The sequence below is a fragment of the Thunnus maccoyii genome, chromosome 18 (assembly GCF_910596095.1).
Source record: "Thunnus maccoyii chromosome 18, fThuMac1.1, whole genome shotgun sequence".
In the NCBI taxonomy this organism is placed as follows: Eukaryota; Metazoa; Chordata; class Actinopteri; order Scombriformes; family Scombridae; genus Thunnus; species Thunnus maccoyii.
This window is the reverse complement of record NC_056550.1, coordinates 19,278,413-19,305,193: the sequence shown is the minus strand read 5'-3', so window position 1 is coordinate 19,305,193 and position 26,781 is coordinate 19,278,413. Positions and strand designations below refer to the sequence as shown.

At 38.5% G+C, this 26,781-nt stretch overlaps 2 protein-coding genes across 6 annotated transcripts; one reads left to right on the top strand and one right to left on the bottom strand.

Annotated features, from left to right (window-relative positions):
* Positions 1 to 537: 537 nt before the first annotated feature.
* Positions 538 to 26,165, bottom strand: prkcsh (protein kinase C substrate 80K-H). Of its 3 annotated transcripts, none has more exons than XM_042391897.1 (18): positions 26,030 to 26,137; positions 25,578 to 25,730; positions 24,443 to 24,559; positions 24,007 to 24,102; positions 23,866 to 23,923; positions 23,558 to 23,675; positions 23,082 to 23,211; positions 22,809 to 22,893; positions 21,550 to 21,628; positions 21,320 to 21,403; positions 21,083 to 21,241; positions 20,899 to 20,992; positions 20,330 to 20,399; positions 20,048 to 20,137; positions 19,872 to 19,946; positions 19,679 to 19,778; positions 19,414 to 19,573; positions 538 to 610 (listed from the first exon to the last, which is right to left on the bottom strand). In XM_042391897.1, the coding sequence occupies exons 2-17, from the start codon at positions 25,666 to 25,668 to the stop codon at positions 19,427 to 19,429; spliced, it is 1,593 nt and encodes a 530-aa protein (XP_042247831.1). In that variant the 5' UTR covers positions 25,669 to 25,730; positions 26,030 to 26,137; the 3' UTR covers positions 538 to 610; positions 19,414 to 19,426. The 3 variants fall into 3 exon arrangements, with proteins under 3 accessions (XP_042247831.1, XP_042247830.1, XP_042247829.1); XM_042391896.1 differs by lacking the exon at positions 538 to 610 and adding an exon at positions 17,947 to 18,168 and having other exon boundaries at positions 26,093 to 26,165; XM_042391895.1 differs by lacking the exon at positions 538 to 610 and adding an exon at positions 17,947 to 18,168.
* On the top strand, positions 5,938 to 12,025 carry elavl3 (ELAV like neuron-specific RNA binding protein 3). 3 transcript variants are annotated; one of them, XM_042391905.1, is made up of 7 exons: positions 5,938 to 6,169; positions 6,258 to 6,361; positions 8,615 to 8,768; positions 8,926 to 9,151; positions 10,901 to 10,939; positions 11,489 to 11,491; positions 11,698 to 12,025. In XM_042391905.1, exons 1-7 carry the CDS (start codon positions 5,965 to 5,967, stop codon positions 12,023 to 12,025), a joined length of 1,059 nt encoding a protein of 352 aa, XP_042247839.1. In that variant the 5' UTR covers positions 5,938 to 5,964. The 3 variants fall into 3 exon arrangements, with proteins under 3 accessions (XP_042247839.1, XP_042247838.1, XP_042247837.1); XM_042391904.1 differs by lacking the exon at positions 11,489 to 11,491; XM_042391903.1 differs by lacking the exon at positions 11,489 to 11,491 and having other exon boundaries at positions 11,677 to 12,025.
* Positions 26,166 to 26,781: the final 616 nt, after the last annotated feature.

Below are 26,781 nucleotides of genomic sequence, written 5' to 3'. Positions count from 1 at the left end.
TTACCTCTTGACACGCTCTACGCTTGACAGCAGATAGTTTACATAAGAGGATCAATTAAGACTAGACACATTTGCATTAAATTACAGAAGCCAGGAAATGAATAAGAAACGTGGAAACAGCGTGGATGCTGCTCGTGGTCCAACTTTAAATTACGTGCAGGTTTGAAAAAAAAAACCCTGCTTATTAAAGTGAGACATAAAAAAATCACTATACAATTTTATTAGTCTACTGTTTGGGAATTATTAAATTATTATTATTATATCTACAAATTATAAAAGTGTAGTAGACAAACAAAATAAATAATTAAAGGCATAAAGGGAATATGATGTGAGAGGTGGAGTTGGTTCATGAAATTTAGACCCATGAAGAACTTTGAGATCTGAATTTGAAATGGCCAGAGATATAGTTAGAAAAATGGTGCAAAATGGAAGTGGACAGCACGTTGTTTCATTGTCTGTGAGGCTCAAGCTGTCCACCTGACATGTTTTCAACCTCCAGTTTTTATTTTTCTCTTTGTTGTACATTACCTATTGTCCCCTTGCAGGCCTAGACAGTGTCACACCGACAGAGGCTGTAGCTCCCCTCCACATGGTCCGCAGTCCTCCATGCCTGTACCGCAGTGCCAAGCAAATAAAAGCGTTGAGTCAGACAACCTTTGCGATGCACTTACACAATTCAAGGACAAGGACAGCCGAGGCCATCACAGAAAACCAGTCTTAACTATTTGATGTTAAGTAAAACGTGCTGCTAGGCCTATAGAATTTCAATCTCTCTTTTTTTTTTTTGGGCTGGTGATTTAAAAGGTTAGAGGCCATTTTAGACAGTGTCCAAAATATTATGATCATGTTACATTTCTACAGTCAAGACATGGCTTGTCTAACTTATGAGACGTTAAATGCAATTGTGTTATGTAAGGGTGATTTGCCTCCTGTTGCCCATGACTTCATGTAATTATCAGCCACAAATATAAAGCCTGTAGGGAAGAAAAGAGGTAGGGAATGTACCTTTCATCTCTAAGACTGAAAAACGAATCTCTTGGGCTACTTTTTCCCTTACAATAATCTTTTTAGGCGACAAATATTGATAATGTACTTTTCATGGCACAGGGCACATCACAACAAGTGTTATTATTGATTGATGATTATATGAGGAAATGACTTTAATCTTTATTTACAGTGGTGGTCATCCGCCCTATACGCCTATTCAATATTGAATTAACAACTATCTCTTAATATAAAACTGCTTATGCTGGGAGAGGAAACGATAAAAATCATCAGAATATCAAGGATTGATGTTTGTTTTTTTTTTAATTTGACCTATCATGGCGTTTTTGACTTGGAGCTGGCAACTGTAACAATCATTGTTCCCGGAGAGTCCTGCAGCCCCTGGCCACGACACAAAGCGCCACTGTTTACATTAATATTCATAGTGCTGCCATAGCCTCTGCGAGGGAGAAGAGGAGGAACGGGTGGCTCTTTTGTTTGGTCGTTTCAATACGTTTATTCAGCAAAAAGGCGCTCCGGTTCATGAATGCCTGCAGAGCTCACAAGTCTTGCCTTTTAAAAAGGAGGGTAAATAAAAGGCACAGAGAAATCCGAGGGGTTCTGTTATTCATTAATAGCCGTGCATGTTTTTTTTTTTTATTTTAATGACTCGAATTAAAACGTTTTAAAATCCAACAAAAAAAAGATAAATAAATAAAACAGCTCGGTGGTCCTTGCTGGATTCAAGGGGCCTCTGTGGCCTCAAATGAGACCGTCCGAAGGCCACTCCCTTTTTCAGCACGCTGGATAGCGCTCCGCATGCTACAAGGACTTGCAAGACAGATTTGTCTCCCCGAGCCTTTTGACGTTGTCTGCTCCCATCTTATCAAAGCGGCACATACTCAGGGGGCTGAAATCTTTTAGAAATCTTAGTCTGCGGAGCGGAGAATAGAAGGGGAGCCTCAGTGCATGGCTGACATGAGCTGTGACTCCTGTCGTCCTGTTGTTTTACAGCTGCCACCATGATCCCTTAAGCTGCAGAGAGTGTGGCTAATGCCCTTTGTTTGGGATAATCCTGTAATCGGTGTTATTTAGAAGGCTCATTTACACTTCAGCCTAGCATTCAGTTTTGATTCATGCCTTCCAAAAAAGAAAAAAAAATATATATAAAGCATAATAATGTGGACAAGAGGCAAGGTTATATTTTAAAAGGGAGAAATCGTTGTTAACATCATTGCTGTAATTGTTAGTCATATATCCAGCTGGACTTTTTTAAATGTCCATTTGATTCAAGATTAGTTTTGTCTACACAAAGAAAAAACTAAAACACACTACACACATATAGTTTAAATCTACTAAAATACTAGAATTATCTTTCCTTTTTTGCTGGGACTGCATGCCAAAACAAAATACTTATGGTAACCTATCTCTCATATCTAACAGTCATTTAAATTACATTTCTGGTGATTCTTAATGCACTGTAACATGTAACATGGCAAATCTCTTGTAATGACAAACTAGGAAACAATAATTCTTCTGTACAGTATAGCCTGCAGTGTTGTACTGTATCTGGAGCAGAAATGAATTGGGAAAGCTGTTTAAATGTACTCAGAAGACAGAGAACATGGTTACATTTACATTTAGTCATGTAATGCTTCTGTGTTTTGTAATTTAATAGTGTACAGTGTAGGTGGTATGTGTGCTTGGCAGTGGAGGCAGGGCTCTTGTTTGCGTGCAAGTCTGGGTTCATGTGTTTGGCAGAGGAGGCAGGGCTCTTGTTTGCGTGCAAGTCTGGGACCATGTGTAGGCGATGCTGATGCAGTACATTAAATATTAAGGGAGATCTCGCAGACCCCCAAAATAGAAAAAAGCAGTTTAGGACACACAGTGCTACCCTAACAACTGGAATCTAATCTTAAAAGAAGATTTACTTTAAAAGATTATTTCTATGACACGTTTTCATCCTTATTAAATAGATAAAAAAGAAATATGTTAAGAGAGGAGGGGCAATGATACGCAATATATTCACACTCAGGACTTCATGGTTACATGATACCCCTGGATTGAGCATTTTTATTGTCTACTGCAGTCAGAAGTGACTGGAGCCTATAGCTTGAGTAGATTTATACTAAGCATATTGTGATTATTCATGCTATTGTAGGCATTCCTACAACGTCACACTGATTTATTGTCGCTTTACTGCAAACAAAACTTGTTAGTGTACAATATAAGTATAATAATAATAATATGACGCCCTAAAGATTAAAGAATCCTCTGTGGGTTTTTTTTTTAATCTTTTATATTTGTTTCAAATAACTTCAAAGCATGCTGTTTCTCTCTATTTCTGTATGAAACCTTAATCTTAGTTGCTGCTTGTGTCAGCCAATCTCAGTGCCCAGCCCCTACTCAGTGGCTCTGTGAATTATATAACTTCACACTGTTCACTGGGGATGTGTGTTCTGCCACGCTGAGGGTTATTTCAGTTGGCGAGTCAAATTTGCCCTAATATGGGGTTTTTTTCCCTTTAAAATGCTTTTGTCATATTTAGGACACATTCAGTTGCTCACATTTCTGTTAGTCAGATGCATCACATCACACTGTGATCACGATGTATTGGTTCATATAACAATGAATATGACATAACAGCTTGATTTCACCTTTTTTGTCAACATGTCATAATTTCATGTCATAATTTATAAAGGCAGCGGGCGTTTTAGCTGTGCATCTAAATTTTTACGGGACAGGGCGTTGCTATTCTCTGTTGCAATGCCTTTGTGTGTAGATGTGTGTTTGAAATATTTTATTCTTAGGCTATCTTAACTCCGTCACTGTGCTCCTTTTCCTCTGTGATGTTTTCCCCTTGTCATTATCAATTTGACTTTCAGATATTCCCTACTTCTGCAAAGCCACATCATATTAATACAAAGAGAAAAAAAATGTCTGACCTCCATGCATCTGCTCCTAATACACACAGACGCAAACACACACCGAGCTTAAAGCAAGAAAAGCCATTCAGCCATTAGAAACAATGCAGTCTTTGAGGGACTGTTACCTGGGCAACCTTAGTCGAGGTGAGGCTCAAAGCAAGACAGCAGGTTACAGAGATGAGGGGAAAAGGCAGGTTATACAGACCTATTTGTAGATGTTAGAAAAGGGAAAAAAGCGCAAGACAGGAACACATTCTTTAAGTTATGTGATTATGACATAGAAACAGAAAAATACAAAAAGTAGGCGGATTTAAGAGACAGCGGACTGTGAAAGCCCACATTTCCACACTAGATGAAATTCATAACTCTCATCCATAACTCTCACTCTGTCTGTCATCATTCCTAGGTTACCAATAAAGAAAAGAACTGAAGGAAGCATAACATGTTCTTTCCTCTTTGAGAATTAAAAGAAAGCTGGTTATGTGTTATTAGACGATACAGTGACACAAAGCTAGAGGGGCTAATTGCCAAGTAAATATTTCTGTTATAAATAATATTTGTTTCAGGGACTCATATTTGTCTATCAAGTCAGGAAATTCCCTGAATATAATTCTGAAATAATTCTGCCATAGAAGCTTCATTAATTAAGTCCCTTTGTTGCTTTGGACTACATTGTAGGACCCCAAGAGCTTTAGAGGAGACTCGTTTAGCCCTATTAACATACATAATGCCCACCAGTCAGAGATATGCAACAGTGTGAACCCATAATCTGACATAATTTACATTTTGGCCCTACTACCACAGCATGTACATTCATTAAAACTGTTTATCAAAATAGACAATGTTTTTTTGTTACAAGGAATACAGGTACTGGATGCACAAAATATTCAGATAGTACTCTCAAAAAGCTAATGCAAATGCACACACGGCAGAAATTTCAGTTTCATGAGTCAACACAAAGAACGTAACTCTTAACTTCTGTAGTTATTTATCTAAAGTGAAATAAATGACAGATTTAATCTAATGCTGTGCGACTGAAACAAAAGCCTGTCAATACAAACACAACACAAAAATAACACATGCAAAAGATAATTTATATGATGGGACATTTTACATGGAATTATTGTCAATATGAGCTTTGTAAAATAGGATTCAAAATTTAATTAGATGAAAAAAGGGCTTTTAGCACATAATTTATTCTTCTAATATCTAATACAAACACTACAACTATATATACACCACAACATATTTAACATTTTTTTTGCAGTGGTTTTCCATGTAGATTTACACAGGAAATAATGACCCAGACAGAGAACTAGGTGTTGAGGAAAGGAGAGGGAAAGTGGAGCAGGAAGTTTTGTTTCTGACCACACAGATGTTCCCAGAGAATCCCCTGTGGATCAAATTAAGCAACACAGTGTAGTCCAGAGCAACACAAGAGACACAAACACTATAGTGTGCACTAACCCACACCCTTACTCCATTTACAAAAATAAAAATCAGTTGACCACAAAGAATCCTTATCAAAGTCAGAAGAGCAAATGTGTAATCCTAACCTATTTCTTTATCAAACCATGATATTGCTCATTTATTGTAGCATTAAATCCATTTAACATTGTCACTCTCCCTTTTGTCCGTCTTCTTTTGCCCCCCCCTCCCAACCCCACCATCACTATTATCCATTCCTGTGTAATGATGTAATGGTGTTTGACCCTGGAAGAGAGTAGGGGGAGGGGAGGAGTAAGGAAAAGGGGACTGTGACATCTGCAGGACCAGAGGCAGGGAGAGAGTGTGGAGGAAATATGGGGTGAAATGGGGGGAGGGGATATGATAAATCAGACCTCGTATCCATCTCCGTTTTAGCAATGCTGATTCCTGACCTTTCCTTCAGACAATGACAAAGTGGACAGACTGTGCACGTGGTTGTGTGAATAGTTAATATTTGTAGATGTATTCTATGTTAAATATTAGACATACGCATTGATACAACCATATGTTTCTTTGTGAATTATGAATCTAACACCACCCTCTTCCTCAGCAGATAATCAGCACCATGGAAACCCAGGTGTCCAACGGTCCAAGCGGAACCAGTCTGCCAAACGGTCCTGTCATCAGCACCAACGGCTCAACAGACGACAGCAAAACCAACCTGATCGTCAACTATCTGCCTCAGAACATGACCCAAGAAGAGTTTAAAAGTTTGTTTGGTAGCATTGGAGAGATTGAGTCCTGCAAGCTAGTCAGAGACAAGATAACAGGTACAATTTTGTCTGCACTGAACAAGATATTATCACCACAACTGTTTTTTCAGAATCACTGACACAGTGCCTCTTTCTTTGTCTCCAGGTCAGAGTTTGGGATATGGCTTTGTAAACTATGTGGATCCAAATGATGCAGATAAGGCCATCAACACACTCAATGGTCTCAAACTGCAAACTAAAACAATCAAGGTAAGCAGAACTTTACTCTCTAAAATATCTGCTATTATCATTATTATTATTATTATTATTTTTATTATTATTATTATTATTATTGTTTATTCTTGATGGCTTGGTGGACAAAAAGAAAGGAAGTGGAGCTTTTGTCAAGGGGGGTTGAGAGAGGTGGCGACAGACGTGACAGAGGGAGGGGAGGAAAACGGGGAGGAGGAGGCAGAAGGGAGCAGTGGCTAGAACAAAGGAAGCGAGAGAAAGAGTGAAAAGAGAAGGGGAGAGTGGAGGTCAGAAAGCAAGGGGCGGACAGCATGCAGAGGTTATTGTGATGGAAATGTAATTAGGAAGCCTGTGACTGTGGTGCACGAGGGTCAGTCCAGGTTACCCCATCTGCCTCCAATCTAGGCTAATTAGGGGCCTTCTTTGTCCAAAAATCAGATGAGGGAAAGAGGGAGCATATTATTAAACCCTACCTCCTTCCATCCCCCCCGAACGGATCAAAGTAGATCAAAGATTACTGAGACAAACTGCAGTATTGGGAAATTGAATCTCTGAAAGAGCAGAGCAGGTGATCACCCAACAGCTGTCCATGAACGAGGATGTTAATTCTGACTTATGACTGATCAAATAACAAGCTCTAAGCAGGAAAAGTGGAATACTTGATTTGGTTTCTTTTTTTGAAGAACGAATATGTGTAGATTTGTATATAATTTTGATTCACTGTATGCATAAGCTTTGAAAGACAAGATAAACAAGATAAAACTTCATACACTGAAACAACCATGTAGCAGGGGTGTTGAAATTGTTAAATTATTCCGCTTATGTTATGACATTCATTAATAATTTGATGGGTCTATTCATAGATCAGTCAGTTTCTAATTAATTTCTCAATCATTTATTCTGAATTTTTAAAAACGACTCCTATGGTCAATACTAGTTTTCTCTCCCAGATTTTGCAGAAGGCATCAATAGAGAGGGGTGAGGCTGTGATGAAGGGGGCAGAAGTAGAAGGGTAGGGAGTAGCTCAGAGAGCAGAATGCCAATGACAGGATTAGAGGCCATATGGGCTTCAGGCACCATCTGTACTGTGGGAGCGACAGGGAGAGGGTTAATTATAGGGCAGCCTCTGCTCCCCAAACGCAGCAGCTCCCCCCTGACTCGTCCAGAACACCCTAATCACTGCACCACACAACCCTCCTGCTCATACAGTCTGTCTGTGTACACAATAGCCACTGGTGCTTAGTGCTGATCGATGAAACCAGAACACCTGTATTCACTTAAAAGATAATTTACAAGTTCTTTTAATTCGCGTCACAGCTTCATTTGCTCAAGCAAAGCAAAATCTATTTCAATGCTACAAGTATTTAGAAAAAAGTACCTGAACATTGATATTCATGACACCAAATCATATACATAAGATCTCTAAAACCAATGTTTGTGTGTTGTCAAGTTGTCAAGGATCCTGCAGGTCTTGTGATGCATTTACATTGTTTGCTGTTTGCCAGTAGAGCTGTTCTCCCCCAGAGGATAGAGACAAAGGAAAGAGGCAGGACAGGGAAGGCAGCTCTGCCTATCTCAGACAACACTCACTCTGTCTCTCCATCACACACAAACACAACACTCACAACAATGCACTGAACTGGACAATCTATCATACGTGTTCACATTGTGCCATAAAAACAAAAACTTGAATATCTGTGTGACTTTTACAACCAATCAGATATTCCTCTGCAGTGTAAGATGTAGAATATTATGAAAGCAGACCAACAGAAAACCATAAGGGATATAAACACAGACGCACCAAAAATGGCCGTGCACTAATTAAGTCACTGGTGAATTCAGGAAAATACGTCAACTAAAGCCGATGTTTTTCACTGCAAAACAAAGCTGACACTCAGGCTTGTTGACTGATGATTGGTATCAGATTGGGTAATGGTTACATTCATCACACAGTGGCTTTGACAGTCTCGCAGTGGCTGAGTGTGAGCTTAAAGGCACTGATTAATTCCACAGATAGCAAAGAGACAGTTGGGTTTGTGGAGATGACGAATAAGGAGGAATCAGCAGGGGTGAAAATAAAAACTTGTTAGTAAAAATGTGGTTTGTTGGCAATTCCTCTGAAACTCAATCCAATTACTTCAGAGTTTTTGAACACATTTCTTAAGTTAAAGTACTTGTTTTTCTCAGATTTTAGCACTCTGAGACAAACTTGCGGTTTTTGGGCTATATAGAAAATGCATGTGACTGATTTATTGCCTCTCGGTTTTATAGGTATCATATGCCCGGCCAAGCTCAGCTTCTATTCGTGATGCCAACCTCTATGTGAGTGGACTCCCCAAGACGATGAGCCAGAAGGACATGGAACAGCTCTTCTCCCAATACGGTCGCATCATCACGTCCCGTATCCTAGTGGACCAAGTTACAGGTATCGCCTTATTTAACTTCCCATGCTGCCAATCAAGCACCATTTCTTATTTTTCTGGATTAACTATCTACCCTGAGTCAGGCCAATGAGACTGGTAGGCAGCAACAGTCCTTGATGCCAAGGTAGTAACATTGGTCTGTTTTCTTATTCGGAGCAGGCATATCACGAGGAGTGGGCTTCATCCGGTTTGACAAGCGAAATGAAGCAGAGGAGGCCATCAAAGGTCTGAACGGACAAAAGCCTTTGGGTGCCGCCGAGCCCATCACTGTCAAGTTCGCCAACAATCCCAGCCAGAAGACAGGCCAGGCCTTACTGACTCAGCTGTACCAGACTGCTGCCCGCCGCTACACAGGGCCCCTGCACCACCAGACTCAGCGTTTCAGGTACTGAACCTTTACCAACCTCACATCACTTGTGAGACCGTCACTAACCAACAGATAGTCTGTAAAAAGCTACTGTTCCAAGACCAAATCACAGGTCATCCTGCTGTGTTGCCTTGCTTAAGCAAAACTAGTCTGCTTAAAGGGGAACTCCATCGATTTTACACATCGTCTGTTTACAGGTATTGGGGACTACTACATACATACTGCATATGTGAAAAACACTGTATAAAGCCATTTGTGGCTCCAGAAGGAGCTGCACAAAATCTGATAAATTGCCTCAAGTGATGTCACTTAAGGTAACGTCTGTTGATGCTGAAGACTACAAGTTTGAAAATGAAAAATAAAATGAGGGTGTGGAGCTAGAAAGAAGTGAGGTTACCAGAACTCTGTGGCCCGCTTCTCCTCTCTGTATAAGGCTAGTGGCTTGAGGCAACATTAGCCGCTACTAGCATAAGACACCCGACTCTGTACAGTTGAGTGAATCAAGTAGCCAGGGTAAGGATATTGACATGAAAAAAGAATGCATGGAGTAAAAAAGACGGTATCTCTGGCTCGGCTGCATCGATTTTGATCCTTTAAAAAAAACAGGTCCATTGTGAATCAACAATGTTACAGGAGAGCAATGTTAAATCGGTGGAGTACTCTTTTAAGCAAACTCAACATCCCACTATTTTATGATCGCAGTGTTAGGTGTGTCAACATTTCATTGTTTTACTATGATATGGAATATCATTTCTGAGTCAACAGTCAGAGTCAAGTCAAGTTTTTGACAATTATCAAGCCTCAACTACACTGCAGAAGTGTTTAGAATAAATGTGGCTATGTTCAAAAACTATCCACCAGATGAAGTGGCACACCCCAACAGCAAATGTGGTCTAGTTTTATAATATGAAAAATTGGATGTTCAAAAATATTTTTTAAAAAAAACATTTTTTTTGTCAATATTAACACAACTAATTAGTATACTACTCATTTAAGCAATATGAATTCCTTATAGTACAGAAGGAATTGGCAATATGGCATTATCCCTCCTTCTCACTCTTTTTCTCTGACTTTCTTTTAAACTGCAGCGTGATCCCTTCACTTGGAAAGGGACCAGATCCAAATAACAGCTCAAAACCAATGTAAGAGACCAGATTTTTCCAAGTACAATAAAAACCTAAAGCTACATAATTCTTGGTTTCATACTGACTCATACTGAACCTTTAAATTTTGCCTATACGTAATAGGCATTATAGGCATCACAAAGAAATTGCCAGACTTTGGCCACATCTATGTGTAATTTTGAATAAAGACATTTCATAAACATTTTCATTGAAACTTACAAACAATTGTAAATAATAAGAAGTTATTTAAGGGCGATGCAATGCCTGTACCATAAAAAAATACCTTCTTAAGTTTGGAATGCTTTCTTACTCAGTATGGATTATTTTGTTGAATCTACAGATGTGATATGACCTAGGTTACAGGATTTGTTTATCTTACAATTAAACTTCTGAAGGGGAATCTAATTTGGAGCTTAAACAACTGAATTTACAATGAACAATAAATACCAGCTGAGACACATAATCCCAGGACTATTTAATACCCCATCAGTTTGTGGTTGGATGGTTTGGAACTGCGTTGCAGTGAAGGATGCCCTCTGCAGGCCAGCTGGTGAAGGAGCTACATGTTAACTGAAAGCCCCCCTTCCTTGTAGATCGCATAACTAACTTCTGCATCCCCTTCATTCTCCCTCTTGCGTTGCAGACTCGACAATTTACTAAACGCCAGCTACGGAGTCAAGAGGTAAATGCTAAAGGTGTACTTTCAAAAGCATCCATGCCAAAATAAAACCTCAAACAAAGTGCCCGGAATACCACCTGCTGACTTCATCTTGAAATCAGATATAATGGCCATAATCCAGACAACAAAATGCTGTCTGCAACTGTAATAAGCAATGATGCAGCCTTCTAACAGCAGGGTATTCTGGCATGGCTTTGTTTAACCTTTTTGTTCTTTTGTTTTAATTAATAGAAATAATTTATATGTATTTATTTATGAACTAACATTGTCAGTTTCAGTTGCTTTAATGTCCCCTTTTTTTCACCAGCATGGACATACCAGATTCCGTTTGCGTCTCCTCTGTTTGCTCCAGTTTTTGTATGATTTGATTCCAATTTGCTTTTCATCCCTCTCTAGGTTTCTGTGTTTTGTTCAATACTGTGATTTCAGTTGAACATTGTGATTCATGTGTTTAATTCTTCCAGAGGCTTTGGTCAGCAGAGAAAATGAGAAAATATGCAGATTGTGTGGGTGTTTGTGTCTCAGGGAACACAGTGTCATTTTGTATGAAAGCAGGTAGTTTGGAGCCACTGTGGTGCCCACACGTTTATCCACTTACTGTACAGCAGAGGGGATGGAGATGGGGTCCCCCGACTCCATAGCTGACTACAAGCTTTATCATTTCTCACAGATACATGCCCATAAAAAACAGTGTAGAGAATTGAATGTTGTGTGGAACTTCAGAATGACACCCATGGTAGCTCTCCCACTCTCTTCCCCAGATTCTCACCGATCACCATTGACAGCATGACAAGCCTGGCTGGGGTCAACCTTACTGGTCCAACTGGAGCCGGCTGGTGCATCTTTGTCTACAACCTGTCCCCTGAGGCGGACGAGAGTGTCCTGTGGCAGCTCTTTGGGCCTTTCGGTGCTGTCACCAACGTCAAGGTCATCCGTGACTTCACCACCAACAAATGTAAGGGCTTTGGCTTTGTCACCATGACCAACTACGATGAAGCCGCCATGGCTATCGCTAGCCTCAATGGCTACCGCCTGGGTGACCGCGTGCTGCAGGTTTCCTTCAAGACCAGCAAGCAGCACAAAGCCTGAGAGAGAGGCTGCTGGTGCCAGCTCCTTCGACCTGCAGGGAGAGCAACCTGAGCTCCCTGTGCCATCACTCTACATGGGCCTGGACTGAGTCTCTCTCTGACACATTGTCACACAAATTCATAATATATAATCACAAATACAGACATGCAGATTCACACACACGCACACACATAACCAAACATATTCATACGCAAGCATACACAAGTCAGAGTTTCAAACAAACACACTAGTGGAGTTTTTCTTTTCTCTTTACACAACATGCTAGTCCTTCCCTATATTTGCCTGGATTGAATTAGAAGGGGTACATAGCTGGTTTGTTGGGTAAGGGTGAGAGCTATCTATTTAGGAGACAGTCTAACGAATGTGACAAAGAATGTGCGCTGAGTGCTTTGATTGAATTCAGGCAAATAATGACAACTGATGAACAAAACGATCAAAAATTTAAATGAACGAATATGTGCAATTTACCCAAACTCTTACCCCACCATCTCTCCCATTATCTTGCTGGAGAGGATGTAGTCACTTTTTTACACTTGGGCATTTTGAATCAGCGATTTTTTTAGATCAAAGAAAATTAAATTAAAAAACAGTGTTCTCTTATATACGTCTATTAAAATATAACTATATATTCAATATTTAAGGTGGTTATAATAGCCGAGTATGTAAGCATTTTCTAGAAACTTTGACTACTGTTTCCTGACCTGCATTAGGTGGTGCCTAGTGTAAAGGCAGTTTCTCTACCCTATGTGAGCTTGTTAGCTCAGACCCAATATGATTTAGGTGAACTAATGAATACTGGTCACAGAAAAGAGTAGTCCGAAGGCCATCAGAATCACTCTTTCCCTCACAGTCTCACACCAAACAACACAATAGTACACTTATGTATCACAGAAACACAGTTCAATAATTACTTACTAGAAGATATACACATATTTAGTCCACTAAAACAAAACAAGTTCCTGTATTTTTCTAATCTATCCTCAGGATGGATTCAACACAAGCAGACTGTCTGTGAACACAGAACAGATTGGCAGTGTTCATTAGTAATTCTCTGGTAGGCTAGAGTGACGAGAGTGAGGGGAAAACCGTTTCACCATAACACAGCCACTTCAAAGGAAAATACCGGTGTCTTTTCACTTTTTGCATCATTTTTTTTCATTGCACCTGTATTTTACATTATCCACAGGCCATGTTACTTTGCACAGCTTTGTCAGCCATGATTTGGTGTGAGCTGCCTTCAATTGAAAGGTCATCTGGTGTAAGAGGTAAAGAGAAAAAGCCAACAAAATGTGAAAGACAACCAAATTATATTGTTCTCTGTACTCAAGAAAGGTTATATCTTCAGATTGATATAGAAAATGAAAGCAGGAGATTTAATAGTTATAATATGATTATGATCCAGGTAGCTGCAATTCTGAAATAAATGTCAAACACACCCCATGGACTGACCAATGGTCTGGGCAGGTCTGCAGAACACAGATGAGCAAAAACTCAAGAGCACCGGTATTATTCTTCAGTCTAGACTCTAGTGCACAGATAGAAGCTCCCTGAGTAAATGAGCTAAAAGTTTACCATTCAGCGGAATACATGGGCTCTAAAGTAAGAACATGCATAGAGCAGATTAAGAGAACTGCAGTTCCAAATGACCGAACATTTAAAACTGACTTAGTCACATGTGTGAGCGATGATATCTGGCAATGCTAAAATTATCACTGATCCTTTGAGGAGAGAGATTACCAGTTCCTCCAGTTTTGCCAAATACTCCTCAGTTTTATTTTAAACCCCTCTATTCTCTTAAAAGCTTCCCAGAAACTTTGAACTCCTGCCCTCTCAAAAGACAACTGAACAACATCAAGCCTGCAAATAAGTGTCATAATTATACTTCTGTTTACTACAGAAAGGTATTTTTATTTATTTGCTTCAGATCTGTTTGGCACTACCACAAAAAAAAGCATTTCTCAAAATATCCCCAACAACCCAATTGCATGAGAATTATTTATGGCACCCTTGATGAAACATTAAGGCCAACCTGTCTAGCTGAAATGTCTGTTACAGACCAGACTTAAGATTTACCATGGGGAAAGCTAATGTCTTTCAATATGAAGACATCTGCACATGATAATAGATTAAATAAGGTCAACTATATTCAAGACATTTTTGCTTTTGCTTTTCTAAATGACGCTGTGTTAGCCAAAGAGGACGATCTCTTTGAAAGGATTACATTAGAGATAAATCTATTTTTATACATACAAAGGAACAAGACCTTGTGCTGAATTTTTACAGATTCTTAAGCTTGGAAAAATTGGGACATCGCATGGCTTTATTTTAAACCCTCTGATCTTTGCAGAGCAAGGGGGAACAAGCATGCGGTGTATGGGTGGGGATTTAGGGAGGGGGCGAAGGAACATTGTATCTCATACAAACTTAACCATTCAACCATATCAAAAATTTTAAAACAAACTTGACAAAAACAAATCTGATGTAAAAAAAAAAAAAAAAAGTTCGACTAAACAGTTGGGGGTATAACCTGACAGACACATCTATACTTTTGAGTGCTTATACACACTCACATCTCTTGTCCTGAAGTTGTGTACAATGTTGCTTCAATGATGGTGCAGTGAAGTGAAGTTCTTTGACTTGAGAATCCCAGACAAAGCTGCTGTAAGACCGGCTCGTTGCCCAGCTGAAAAACTGAATTGCTGCTTGCAAATAAAAAGGTAAAACGCAGATTCATAATGAACATTGAGCATGATTCTTTATGATTAGATAGATTTGATTTTTGCCAAAGAATTGCTTTGCAAGTCAGTACCAAGAAGGATAAATTAAGACTAACTATATAATTCCCCGAGTAATTGCTGTACAAATCTATGTTATTTATTGAAAAAGGACCCTCTACAATTTAAGTTATCATTACTTTTGAATATCTAAGTTGCGCATATCAGTTTGCATTTGTAAATCCTAAAACCATAAAACCAAATGCTAAAATGAAACAGTTGCAAGCAATCCCATTTGCACACATTTCATGCAGACACCGAATGATAAAAAAGGCATATCAAAAATACATTACTGATGAATCAACTCACCTCTTGACAAAGGAAAATTCCTATGCATCCATATAATATACTTCCCCCAACATTTATATCATCTGCTTTGTCTTGTGACGAATTTAATCCTTTAAAACTGTTAACATTGCACCACTTCAAATACTTATTCTGGCACCTTTCGATCTTACTCATACTGTTTCATTCCCCAAAATACTCTGAATGATTGTTGCTGGTGTTTTCAGAGCTGACCACATAAAAAGGACTAATCTAGCTATTTTGGGTCGGGCAATTTGCAAGAGATAGTAGGATCAAGCACAGTAGGATCAAGCACTTGGTGAGACCAGTGATAGACGTTAGGAACAACCGAGATAACAGACCACGTTGAACTGCAGCTAGAGTTGTTTACCCAGCCATGTCCGATGTAGTACAGTCAACCCACAAACCAAACCCACAGCCCGAAATAACCTTTCATACACAGTCTATACAAAGACCCTCACCTAATGTACAGTAGAGAGCCAAGGACCATGGCAGGAAACAGTACTACACTGCTTGAGCAACAACAATAATCATTTAAAAAGACAAAAAAACTTTCCTATGGAACAGTAAGTGCAATGTGCTTTGTTTTTATATTGACTGAGAACAAATGATATATATTTTTTAAAAAAGAAATTAAACGTCACACTGAAAAGGTTTGCGGAATAGTGAAAGGAACAAAAGTTCAGACAAAAACATTAAAATGAGCAGACTCATTAAGAAAATCAAACAAGCAATGAGAGCTCTGATCTATAACTTTCCATAATCACTTCCTCAGCCCCTAATTTGTGCTCTGACCATGCAAGCTCAAACAAACTGCATGACGGCTGACTTAATAGAGCAATTCTCAATGACCTTGAAAGGAATACTGTCTAATATATCATCAGTTTTAGCCCATGTCAATTTCAAATATCATTTTTTTTTTCCTGTAATTTATTGATTTCATTTACATATCAAGACTCACTTGTTAAATTAGCGTATTTGTGTTGTTGATGTTGCCATAGAGAACACACATGGGTCAAAGATTATGTTTGGTTGCATTGATTGGGTACAGTTTGTTATTTTTCTTCCATTATTTAATTAATTGCAGTTTTTACAGTGTATGCAGATTTTAGACTTAGTTAGATTTTTTTATTTCAATCAAACTGTGTTCGATTGTGTTTGTAAAAGTCTGTGGTAGCTTTTGTTGCAACATAAAATAATTTAAACTGAAAAAATTCAAAATAGCGCCAACAAACTTGTATTATTTGGGCGACTTTAAGCTTGTAGTTTTAACTTATTGTTAACTTAAAAACTATTTATTATGATTATTATTATTGCCTCGTATAAAGTATGTTTTGTGTATATTTATGGTTTATTTCATTATATTTGCAAGTTTAAAAGATTTTAAGTTTGCCAAAATTGTGGTTACACCATTTCGTTTCTTAAAAGGGGGACAAATAGAAAAACAGCTTTAGAAGTACGATTTGGAAACGTTCTCCATAGTCAAAGAATGCACTGCTATATTTAACTAATTGAAGTGTATAAACATACATGCTGTGTGCTAGATGTTATGCCTTTACTGCCTGTGTTCTGTTTGTCTTGTTAAATGAAAATCTTTTAATTATTTAATCTAATCACAGTCTTGTTTTTTCAACCACTCGGTGAACCCCTGAGACATGGGACAGCCCCTGTAGTGAGGCTTTGGCCCATTTGAGGGTCCAGCAACTAGCCAGGAACAGAGGGGGATGTCCTAGGTTTGACATGCTCACAAGATGCTTTCCTGTTTATGCTGATGGGCTGATTTACAAAAAAAAAAAAGGGATATTAAGGGTTCTGTTTCTGTAAAAGCATTCTAATACTGAGATCATCTGTATCAATTCCCATATCAATTTGTGCTATTGAAACAATGATGTTCTTTAGGGTCAAGATGTGTTTGGAAACCCAACCAAGAGCTCCGGCAAAATATTACAGAGCTCAGAAAAGCTGCAGGAAGGTTTTCTTGCGAGTCTCTAGGGTAGTAAAGGGGTGAGTGGTCCTTCTGTTTCTCAACCAACTGTATTTTGTGTCTATTTATTTAGAAGAGGGGACGCAGTAACTTAGTGATGTTTTTCTTACATTTTCCTGGAATGGTAGAACAAATCAAAGGTGAAAATGATCAAAACAGTTCGGCTGACACCAATGTCAGCAGATGAAATACAAAATCTCATACTTCCAAACATGACCAAATGAACAATGATAAAATTTAACAAAGAAAAAAAAAACCTTTCAGTTTAGTCTAGGATATTTATTACTGGGATTTCAGCTGAAGACGCTTGAAGACTTTTTCATGGAATTGTTTAATTATTTGTACTTTACATGCCAGAAAAAAATAAAATAAAAGTTACAAATATGAGTGACCCAATTTTTATTGACTGTCAAAACAATATTATTGAATATTATGAATAAACTTAAGTAGGTAATTTTCACTAATGATGTATCCACATACACTAAGATGACCTACCTTGTCTCAATGATGAAAGAAGAAACAATAAAATGCAGATTAGTATTTGTTTGATTCCAAGACATGTTTCCTAACTCCTTCCAGTTATACAGTAGTAGTTTATAAGTAGGTATACATATATACAGAATATTTTATATGGATTAAATAAGTGCAAAATCTGTGCTGAGTACTATTAAAAAGGTAGAATATATTAATGCTAAAATAAATGTGTGGAAATGTGTTATTTCCCAGTATTAATATTTTGAAGTATATTTAATTACAAGTACGGCTATAATTAATTAATGTATTGGGAGCTTAGTAATAACTTAACGGCTATACTGAACTGCAATGGCAGAGTTAAAAATTAACACAATAGTTTGAAATATGATAAAAAGAACTTTATTTGAAAACAATGGAATGACATTACATTTAACACTCACAAGAGAAACAGCACAACATGTAGAGGTGGAAGTTTAAAATGTAGACAACAAAACGAATCATTGGAATTTCCATCATTTAGCCTTGATTGTTAACCACTAAGGTGGTGCAGCTCACAGCATGGCAACTTCATGTTGCTGCAGTGACTGTGGTCCCTCAAGAGCAACCTGCAAGAGTGAGCGCAAACATGTTAATTTCAATGGCTTGTTTGTTTAAGTCATGACTTCCTAGGTGTTAGAGGGAAGGGAAATTTATTTGCAATTAACCCCTGTAGGTTTTCTTTTCAAGGACTAAGCATTTACTGGTGATGTATCCACTTCTTACGTTATTTTAGGGTCAGCACTTACATTTGGTTTAAACATTGTGTTGATTTAAATCCATCACACATTCAAAAATGTCTGTTGTCCCAGACCCTGTCGATTTCACATTTGCTTAGATGGACCTGAAGTCACAACCATTATCATAAAGCTCAATTTAGTTTAATATGTAGTCTACAATATCACCATCAGTCATAAAAACCAAAAATAGAGGAGGAGAAATAACTACATTAAAAAAAAACAAACATCAAAACCGTTGCTACACCTCATATCTATTCACTCTGTACAGCATTGGGGCTGGGCATGATATATGATATATCACTTTACATTGCTTATGGCCACAGTAACAAAGATATCATCATATGAGCTATTCTGTGATATGCAATATATTACAAGCCATTGTAATATCTGTAATTGCAAAGGTTTGTTTTCGAAAAGAAAGAGTAAATCAGTTGCATTATAAAAACATAAATCAAATTTTTATGGCCACTTTGACGGAGAGCCTGTGGTGTGATTTGAATGTCAAACAAAGTTACGCTGCAAAAGAGTTAAGATATCTGCAGTAAAGGAAGGAAGCACTGCAGTACAGCAAGAGGACACATCACAATATTGTTGCCAGTTTATAGATAACGAATCCAAAGAAAACCCAACACAGTATAATAGTATGTATAGGTCCATCTCATATACTGCCCCATTAAATTCTTACCATTCGATAATTCTTAATCCTCTATTAACTTAACTAAATCGAACTCGAATGAAGTTGCCATTACCTTGCTCTTGTTGATGTCCTGCTCTTCTTCTAAAATGAAGCTGTACCTGCACAAATAATTTCTCCTCGCAACAAAATGCTAACACGCTATACTTTCATATTTTACAGCTATGACTGTTATTGTTTTTTTTATTTTGCTTCAGTAAGCATCATGTAGGAAAGTTGATCAGCTGTTAATTGTAAGTGCTCAAAAAAGATATTTCAAGAACCCAAGAGGAAAAGATATGGTTGCAACACAACAGTATGTGCCGCACAACATGGTGTGAGATTGTCTCAATTCACCATTAAGGTTTGCCAAAACAAACAAAAAAGTTGGAGTTACTCACAAATCAATTGGATCTAGAGTTCTACATGCTCATGAAGCGCTGGATCCGGGTTCAGGGGCTCCTGGCAGACAGCAGGGGTGATGAACTCCATCAGGTACTCACAGCGACTAGGCTCTGAGGTAGATGTCACAACGGTCTCCTTTCCACATGTTAACTTAATCTGAAAGACAAAGATTTCATATTTTCCAGTGCTTTGTCAAATGGATCATCACATGGAAAAAAAAAAAAACAATCAGCCGTTGAAAGAGACATGGCTGAGACTGACCGTGGTGGATCTGTTGGGGCCTTGCCAGCACCCTGTTCCATGTTCATACTTCATCACAGAGTGGATGTCATCCTCAGGACCTGCCCACTTTCCCCATGTTCTGCAGAGAGCAAATATTCATTACTTCCTAAGGAATGGGTCAATTGTGCATCTAAATCAGTACAAAACAGACACAACACAGATGTTCCCTTACCCCAGGTTAGTTTCTGATCCACCATACTTGGGTTTCTGGGTTACTCTGTTGAATGGACAGAGCCTGTAGATGTACCTGTAAGCAAAAGATGAACTTAGCCCTTCAGAAGTGGTAGCTTATACTAAATGATAATGGAGAAATGCAAAACATTTTCTCCCAAAAGAGTGTGTACATACTCGCTAGTAGTTAACTCGTAACACTGGCTATAGAGGTAGGCGAACTCAGCATTGGGTCCAAAGTCAAAGGAGATTTCCTTCTCAAGGTTCCTGCAGACAGAAATCAAATCCAAATTGTGATCTTGTTTATATATCATAGTTTTCAACTAATAATACACTGTTTGAGAAACAAAATCATCCACTGAGGCTGTTGATCGTTAAGACTGCAGTTGTGGTTACAAACACTGATTGCATTACTAGCGAAGAAGCTCCGCCTGCTTCATATTCAGACCGAGTACTTACCTGATTTGATCATCCACTTCGCGGAGAGCTCTCTCAGACTCATCAAATTCATCCCTGGCTTTCTGAGCAGCTGGGAATCAGATGCAATGAATTAAAATACATCCTGACCATAAATTCAGTCCACACCCATACAAACATATATATGTGCTTATATACATGCATGTATATACCCATTACATTGTTGCTTGAAAAATTACTTAAATTAACTGATTATCTAAATAGTTGCTGATTAATTTTCTGTTAATTGACTAATCAATTAAAATCGACTAATGCAGCCCTACACACACACACACTCATGCATTAAAGCAGCAAACAGCAAGAGACAGCAAACCTATTGTTTTGTTCTTCTGATAAATAATTTATTTAGACGACCAGAATGAGCGATGACTTTTAAGTTAGATCATTAACATTGTATAGGTAATACAGTCACTTTTTTCCTGGTATTTTACAGCATGACTCACTTACTCATAACTGAGGACTGGCTGAGTCACTCGGTCTTGTATACACACACACACACACACACACACACACAAACACACACACACACACACACACACACACACACTTACCATCAATGAGGTTCTGTGTTTCTTGATCGTAGGGTGGCATAGTCCCCTCATCATCATCATCCTTCTTTTCTTGAGTCTGCGTCGTAGGAGGGCTCTGCATATCAAACACAGATAGGGTGACTCACTAAAATAAAACTTGAGAGTCATCCAGCATAGGTTTAATGGAGAAACTCAGTGGGCTTACCTTATAGTCTGCCTCATCTGGATCATCATCATCATCCTCTTCATCATCCTCCTCTTCTTCCTCCGGGATGTCATCTTCAGGGTACTGCTCGGAGTCGTTGTCGGAGACCGGCTCCCTCATCTCCTCCTGGGGAGTCTCCGCTGGTGCTGGTGCTTTGGTCTGGTTCCAAGAAAGTCTCAAATTTAGATTAAAAGCTTTTACACATGGAGTTTACCAGAAGAATAGTAAGGTTCTTACCTCTGATATGTATTTTTCTTTGAGGTTATTCCAAACCGTCTCAAATGCTCCTGTATCTACTTTGTCCATCCCGCCCAAAAGTCCCTAAACAAACCAAACACAATATTCACATTTTGATTTCTTCACCTCCTTAAGATGATTTTTTTTTTTAAACACTTGCATTTAATTACAACAACATCTTAACAGCAGTGTGTTTTTACAGGGACATTAAAAAAAAGACAACATTCAACCTGAGCTTCTGATTCTGTGAAGGAACCATCTGAATCTGGGTCGAGCTCAGAATGGGACAGAAGTTCAGTCACGGAGACACTGAAAATAAACAAAAACACATCATTCACTCAATTATAATAACAACTCTTTATATATTTACAAGTTAGTCAATGGCTGCAACTAAAAAAAGCACTGAATTACTGTCACAATGACCAGTCACAGGGTACACAAGAAAGGCATGGATATACAATCTTTTTAAACGAGGGAGAATATACTCTCAAACATGATTTGTAAAAGGTATTTCTATGGATGTAACTACAGTTCTTTAAAGAGGACCCATTATGCACTAGAGTAGTTTTGCAAAAAACTCTTAACTTAAAACTTATTTATCTTATACTGGCTCTTTATGCAGCCCCTCAGTTCAGCCTTTGCCTCTTAACAGGCAGTCTTAGCTCCTGTCTCTTTAAGGCCGCCCTCCCGATGAACCCACTCTGCAGAAACAGCCACAGTGATGATGATGTTTGATGAAGAGCTTCAGATAACCAGCACACCTCCAACAGATAAACTATTTATTTTACTTTGCCCTGCTGTGTAATGGAAAAACACAGCATGCCATCTTGATTCTAGTCATGGCTCGGCGTGACTACCCCCAAAATAATGGAAAAATGCCATCATGTTAGCAGAGCGGAGAGTTGAACTGGCGCTCTGTACATGGAGCAGACGACCATATAAAGAAATCTGTCAAGAGCCGACGTCGGCTCGGGATGAGAGTAGAAAAAAAAACGTTGGAAACAGAGTGTTCATAGTGCTGACAGGGATTACTTCTACATACCTTTACCTCATTATTTGACACTTTGGCCACGTTTAATATGAACATCTGACATTGTAACGTTACATGTGACTGAATATAAGGAAAAGCATAATAGGTCCCCTTTAATCCAACTTTTATGATGCATGCGTGTGTGAAGTTGAGCAAAAAAAAATTCAGTAAAATAACATTCACAGAAGAGTTTTCTGTTGAAGGGCAGTATATTAGTATATTTATATTTTTTTCAGTGAAAATGATATGTAAAAATAATCGCAATATGATTTATTTTGCACATCATTCAGCCCTAATTTCCAATAACAACAACTTAAATTATATATTCTCACAGTTTTAGAAATGCTGCTCTGCTATTCTTGTTTGCAATACTTACAGTCGTATTTATTCTTACAGTCGTCTCTGGTAAGCTTCACTACACTATGGGTGATAATAATTCTGGGGGGTGCTGATACTCACAAGCCATCTGCATCATCATCCAGTTCAAGAAACACCTCAGCCATCTTAGCCTTGTCCTTCTCCATGCGAATCACAGCTTTTTGATCTGAAACAAAAAATACAATTTGATAGGCTCTTTCTGTTGCATTATCAGCAATTCTGATCACTCACACTACTACACAGTGTTACATGTTTTGACAGGATTCAAATATTCAGATATTCAGGCAATGTACAAACTAATGCAATGCTCTGGATAAACCATATACAGTGATATATTTTCATATCTTATATTACCTTCCCAGGCCTTCAGATGGCGCTCTTTAGCTTCTTTCTCTGGCTGCTCTGCTGTCTCCTTCACAGTTCTCAGAGCCTCCACCTTCTCTTCCAGGTCCTTCTTATTAACTTGAATGTCTGAAATTTTAGCCTTTAAAAAATAAATTTTACCAAATTAGAACAACACAATAGGTTTACTCCAGAGAAAAACTGCTGTCAGACGCAGCCACAATAAAGCAACAACACTGGACAGATTGAAAGCTGCTGTAGTATAATTGACCTAGGTTACAAGGAAGGCAAAAGCGCCTTACACAGTCCAATAAACAAAAGCGGACCACCAACAACCTCACTGGAAGACCTGACATCTTGTCCCTTCTAAATTAGCTTAATTCTTAGGTTTTTTTTATATCTGATCTAGAATCTGAGATCCATATTTCAGAGCTTTGAACATGTTTTCTTCTAAATACAACCTCCAAAAGTTTTTTTGTCATTCACACCTTCTTGTCCTCTAGGCCCCTCTTGGCCTCCTGGATAAGTTGCTGTTTAAGCAGAAAACCCTCCTTAGCGATCTCTGCCATCTTCTGGAGGCTTTCTCTCTCTTTGCGCCCCAACTCCCTGCAAACCACACGTGAAATTTAAACAAAAACAGCTCAATAAATACAAAACACTTAACGTTTAATGGAAACTCAATATGCTTTTACATTTATGTTGGAAAAAAAACAATGTTTGTTATTTAAAGTGTCTATGGAAAAGGAAGAAAATCAGGCTACAAGTGTTTAAGTGCGTAATCCAAAAACATTCCCACCTGCAGGTGTTTTGACAGGCAGCCCCACTGTTGTACTCATCTGTTGTGTCACAGCAGTCTGTAGAGAAAACACTGACATTAAATAAAATCCTGGCCACACTACACACATTTTAACACTCTTTAGGGAGAAAAAATTCTCACCGCATATTCCGTCATTGATGCGTGAAGAAGGGATGAAGGCCGGTCGGAAACCTGCATTGGTGCAGTGGAAGCTGCCATTGGGACAAGCAGCAGTACCTGCAAGTAAATAAGTGAGAGTTTGACACTAGAAGACTGTTTTCATATTCATCTACTAAAAGTGGAAAGTTTCTCTGTGCTCATTGTAAATCTGATTTTAAGGAGTGGGGCTATGAGCATGATTCGTGACATCACAACTAGTTTTGAAGCCAACCCTGGTCCAATATTCAACTTACACAAGTATGATGTGGAAACTTGAAGCCTCCAGTGCACAAACAATGAGAATAGACTTTACAGGGAAGTAGGAGATATCTTGTGTCCAACAGTTAGACGTCTGGGATGAAATACAACTTAATTTAACTATTGCATTTAAAGTGGACAGCACATAGGATATACACACCTGGCTCATCAGAGCCGTCCTGGCAGTCACAGTAGTCATCGTTCACTCTGTCAAAGGGAATTGAACGGGAGCCATCCAGGCAAGTAAAAGGTTTGCCCTCTTCATAGAACTGCTTTTCTGTCAAGGTTGAACAGTGGAAATGAGTCAGTGCCATGACAGCAGTGGTGGAAGAAGTATTCAGATCCTTTACTTAAGTAAAAGTACAAATACAGCAATGTAAAAATACTCCATTACAAGTTAAAGTCCTGCATGAGAAATCCTACTTTAGTAAAAGTACATAAATATTAGCATATAAATGTACATAAAGTATTGACATAAAAGTAGTGGTTTGGTCCCTCTGACTGATATATTATTATATATGACATCATTAGATTATTAATACTGAAGCAACAGTGTGTAAGCAGCATGTTACTGTTGTAGCTGCTGGAGGTGGAGCTAGTTTCAACTACTTTATATATGGTGGTGCTTCCCAACCTAGGGGTCAGGCCCCTTCAAAAGCCACCAATTAAATCTGAGGAGTCGTGAGATGATTAATGGGAGAGGAAAGAAGACAAAAGAAAGTTCTGACACACAAATTCGTTTTCGGTTTTTGGACTTTTTCTCTAATCTTTGATTTTGGTGAAATATTGGATCATTTGAACATTTAATGAAATGAAACCATGTGAGAAGTTTAGAGGGAAAAATCACATCATTTGGTGGAGCTGTTAATAACATAGACATCTGAAATGTGACCCCAACTACACACTGCTTTTTATAAGACATCAAAAGCCAAAAAGGTTGGAAACCACTGGTTTCATCTTATTTTAAAAGCTTATCATATATCGTCATATTATCATGTATTGTGTAAAATCTTAATCTGAAAAGTAACTGGATGTCAAATAAATGTAGTGGAGTAGAAAGTACGATATTCTCTCTGAAATGTAGTGGAGTGGGAGTACAGGGTAGCTAATGGAAATACTCAAGTAAAGTACAAGTACCTCAAATTTGTACTTGAGTAAATATATTTTGTTACTTTCCACCATTGCATGACAGCTCCAAAACTACAAAGAACTGATACTGAACTTTCACCCCGGTGCAACAGACACGACTGTGCTCATGGATCTTATAAGTTGTACTTATTATTATAAATGCTTACTCGATAGAGGGACACCGCGAGGACGTTGGACTTCCACCGCTGAGACTCCAATACTCAGCAGCAGCAGCAGGAAGAAGTGCTGACAGGTCATTGTGAAGGTACAGGTACACCACTGGCTCAGACTTTACCGAGGTTCAGCTGCAGGGAAACCGTCTGTCAAACACACGAAAACTGCAAATGAATGCAAGAAAACACTATACACTATACACTAAACATGACGTGGTTAGTCCTGTTAATGGTATAAAAGACCAATGTGGCAATACAACATAACGCATACAGTTACGTTTTGAAGTCAAGTGCAACGACCTGGTTAGTTAGCCCAAAGCTAACAAATGAATGCTAGTTAGCCAAACTGGCTAGCTGTAAGCAACAATCAAACAACAAATTAACAAATAGCGGTAAACAAAAATACCAAGTACACTTATATACATGTTACAATAACGCAAAATCACCTCTAGCGCGCAATTTTTGTACGTTTTTCTTCTTAGGATAGCAAGCTAGTGGCTAATGATTACCTGTCATTACACAGCCTAGTTCCTTAACAACAAAGCGCATGCGTATATTCCCAGCCCTCCCTGTTTTGTCTCGCTTTGATTGGACGACACGTTTTTTGTCCATTGTGATTGGTGGAGAGCTGTGGCAGAGGTTTCTGGGTGTACTTCACGATGCAGCCATCTCATGCCAGTGTCAGACAAGTGCAGGTACTCGTCACTGTTTACACGGCGATCCTTACGCTATATTTAACATGAATGTAAAAACAAGCAAGTAAATAATGTGCAAGTGAACGGATACTGTCTTAAATACTGCAATAATCTTTAAAAATGTATCTCCAAAATAGCCATCCATGCATGGTCTGCGGGCATAGCGTATCATTAAAGGGTAGGTACACAATTTTTCAAGTCTGTCTTAAAACAATAGACAGGTGCCCAAATGAATTCCTCATTCATAATGCATTTACAATGAAAGTGATGGGGGGTAAAATCCACAGTCCTGTGTGAAAATGTATTTAAAAGTTTATCAGAAGCTAATATGAATCTTCAGCCATCCAAAAGAGTCAAATCAAGTAGATCTCTTAGGACATTAGTCTTTTTAGTGCCAAAGTTCCTCTTTTGTCACTATTCTTCCACCACAGCTCAACAGGGAAACACAAAGAGGGATTTTAATGCTAAAAAGACTGTAAATGTGGCAGATATCCACTTGATAT

Bases quoted from the DNA above. Each gene is read 5' to 3' on its own strand.
- elavl3 (XM_042391903.1), top strand. From the start codon at position 5,965: ATGGAAACCCAGGTGTCCAACGGTCCAAGCGGAACCAGTCTGCCAAAC. The intron at 6,170-6,257 runs GTACAATTTTGT...CTTTGTCTCCAG, and splicing joins AGTCAGAGACAAGATAACAG to GTCAGAGTTTGGGATATGGC. The intron at 8,769-8,925 runs GTATCGCCTTAT...TATTCGGAGCAG, and splicing joins CCTAGTGGACCAAGTTACAG to GCATATCACGAGGAGTGGGC.
- prkcsh (XM_042391896.1), bottom strand. From the start codon at position 25,668: ATGACCTGTCAGCACTTCTTCCTGCTGCTGCTGCTGAGTATTGGAGTC. The intron at 24,103-24,442 runs GTGTGTATATCC...ATTTACTTGCAG, and splicing joins GGACGGCTCTGATGAGCCAG to GTACTGCTGCTTGTCCCAAT. The intron at 23,924-24,006 runs GTGAGAATTTTT...TTTTCTCTACAG, and splicing joins CATCAATGACGGAATATGCG to ACTGCTGTGACACAACAGAT.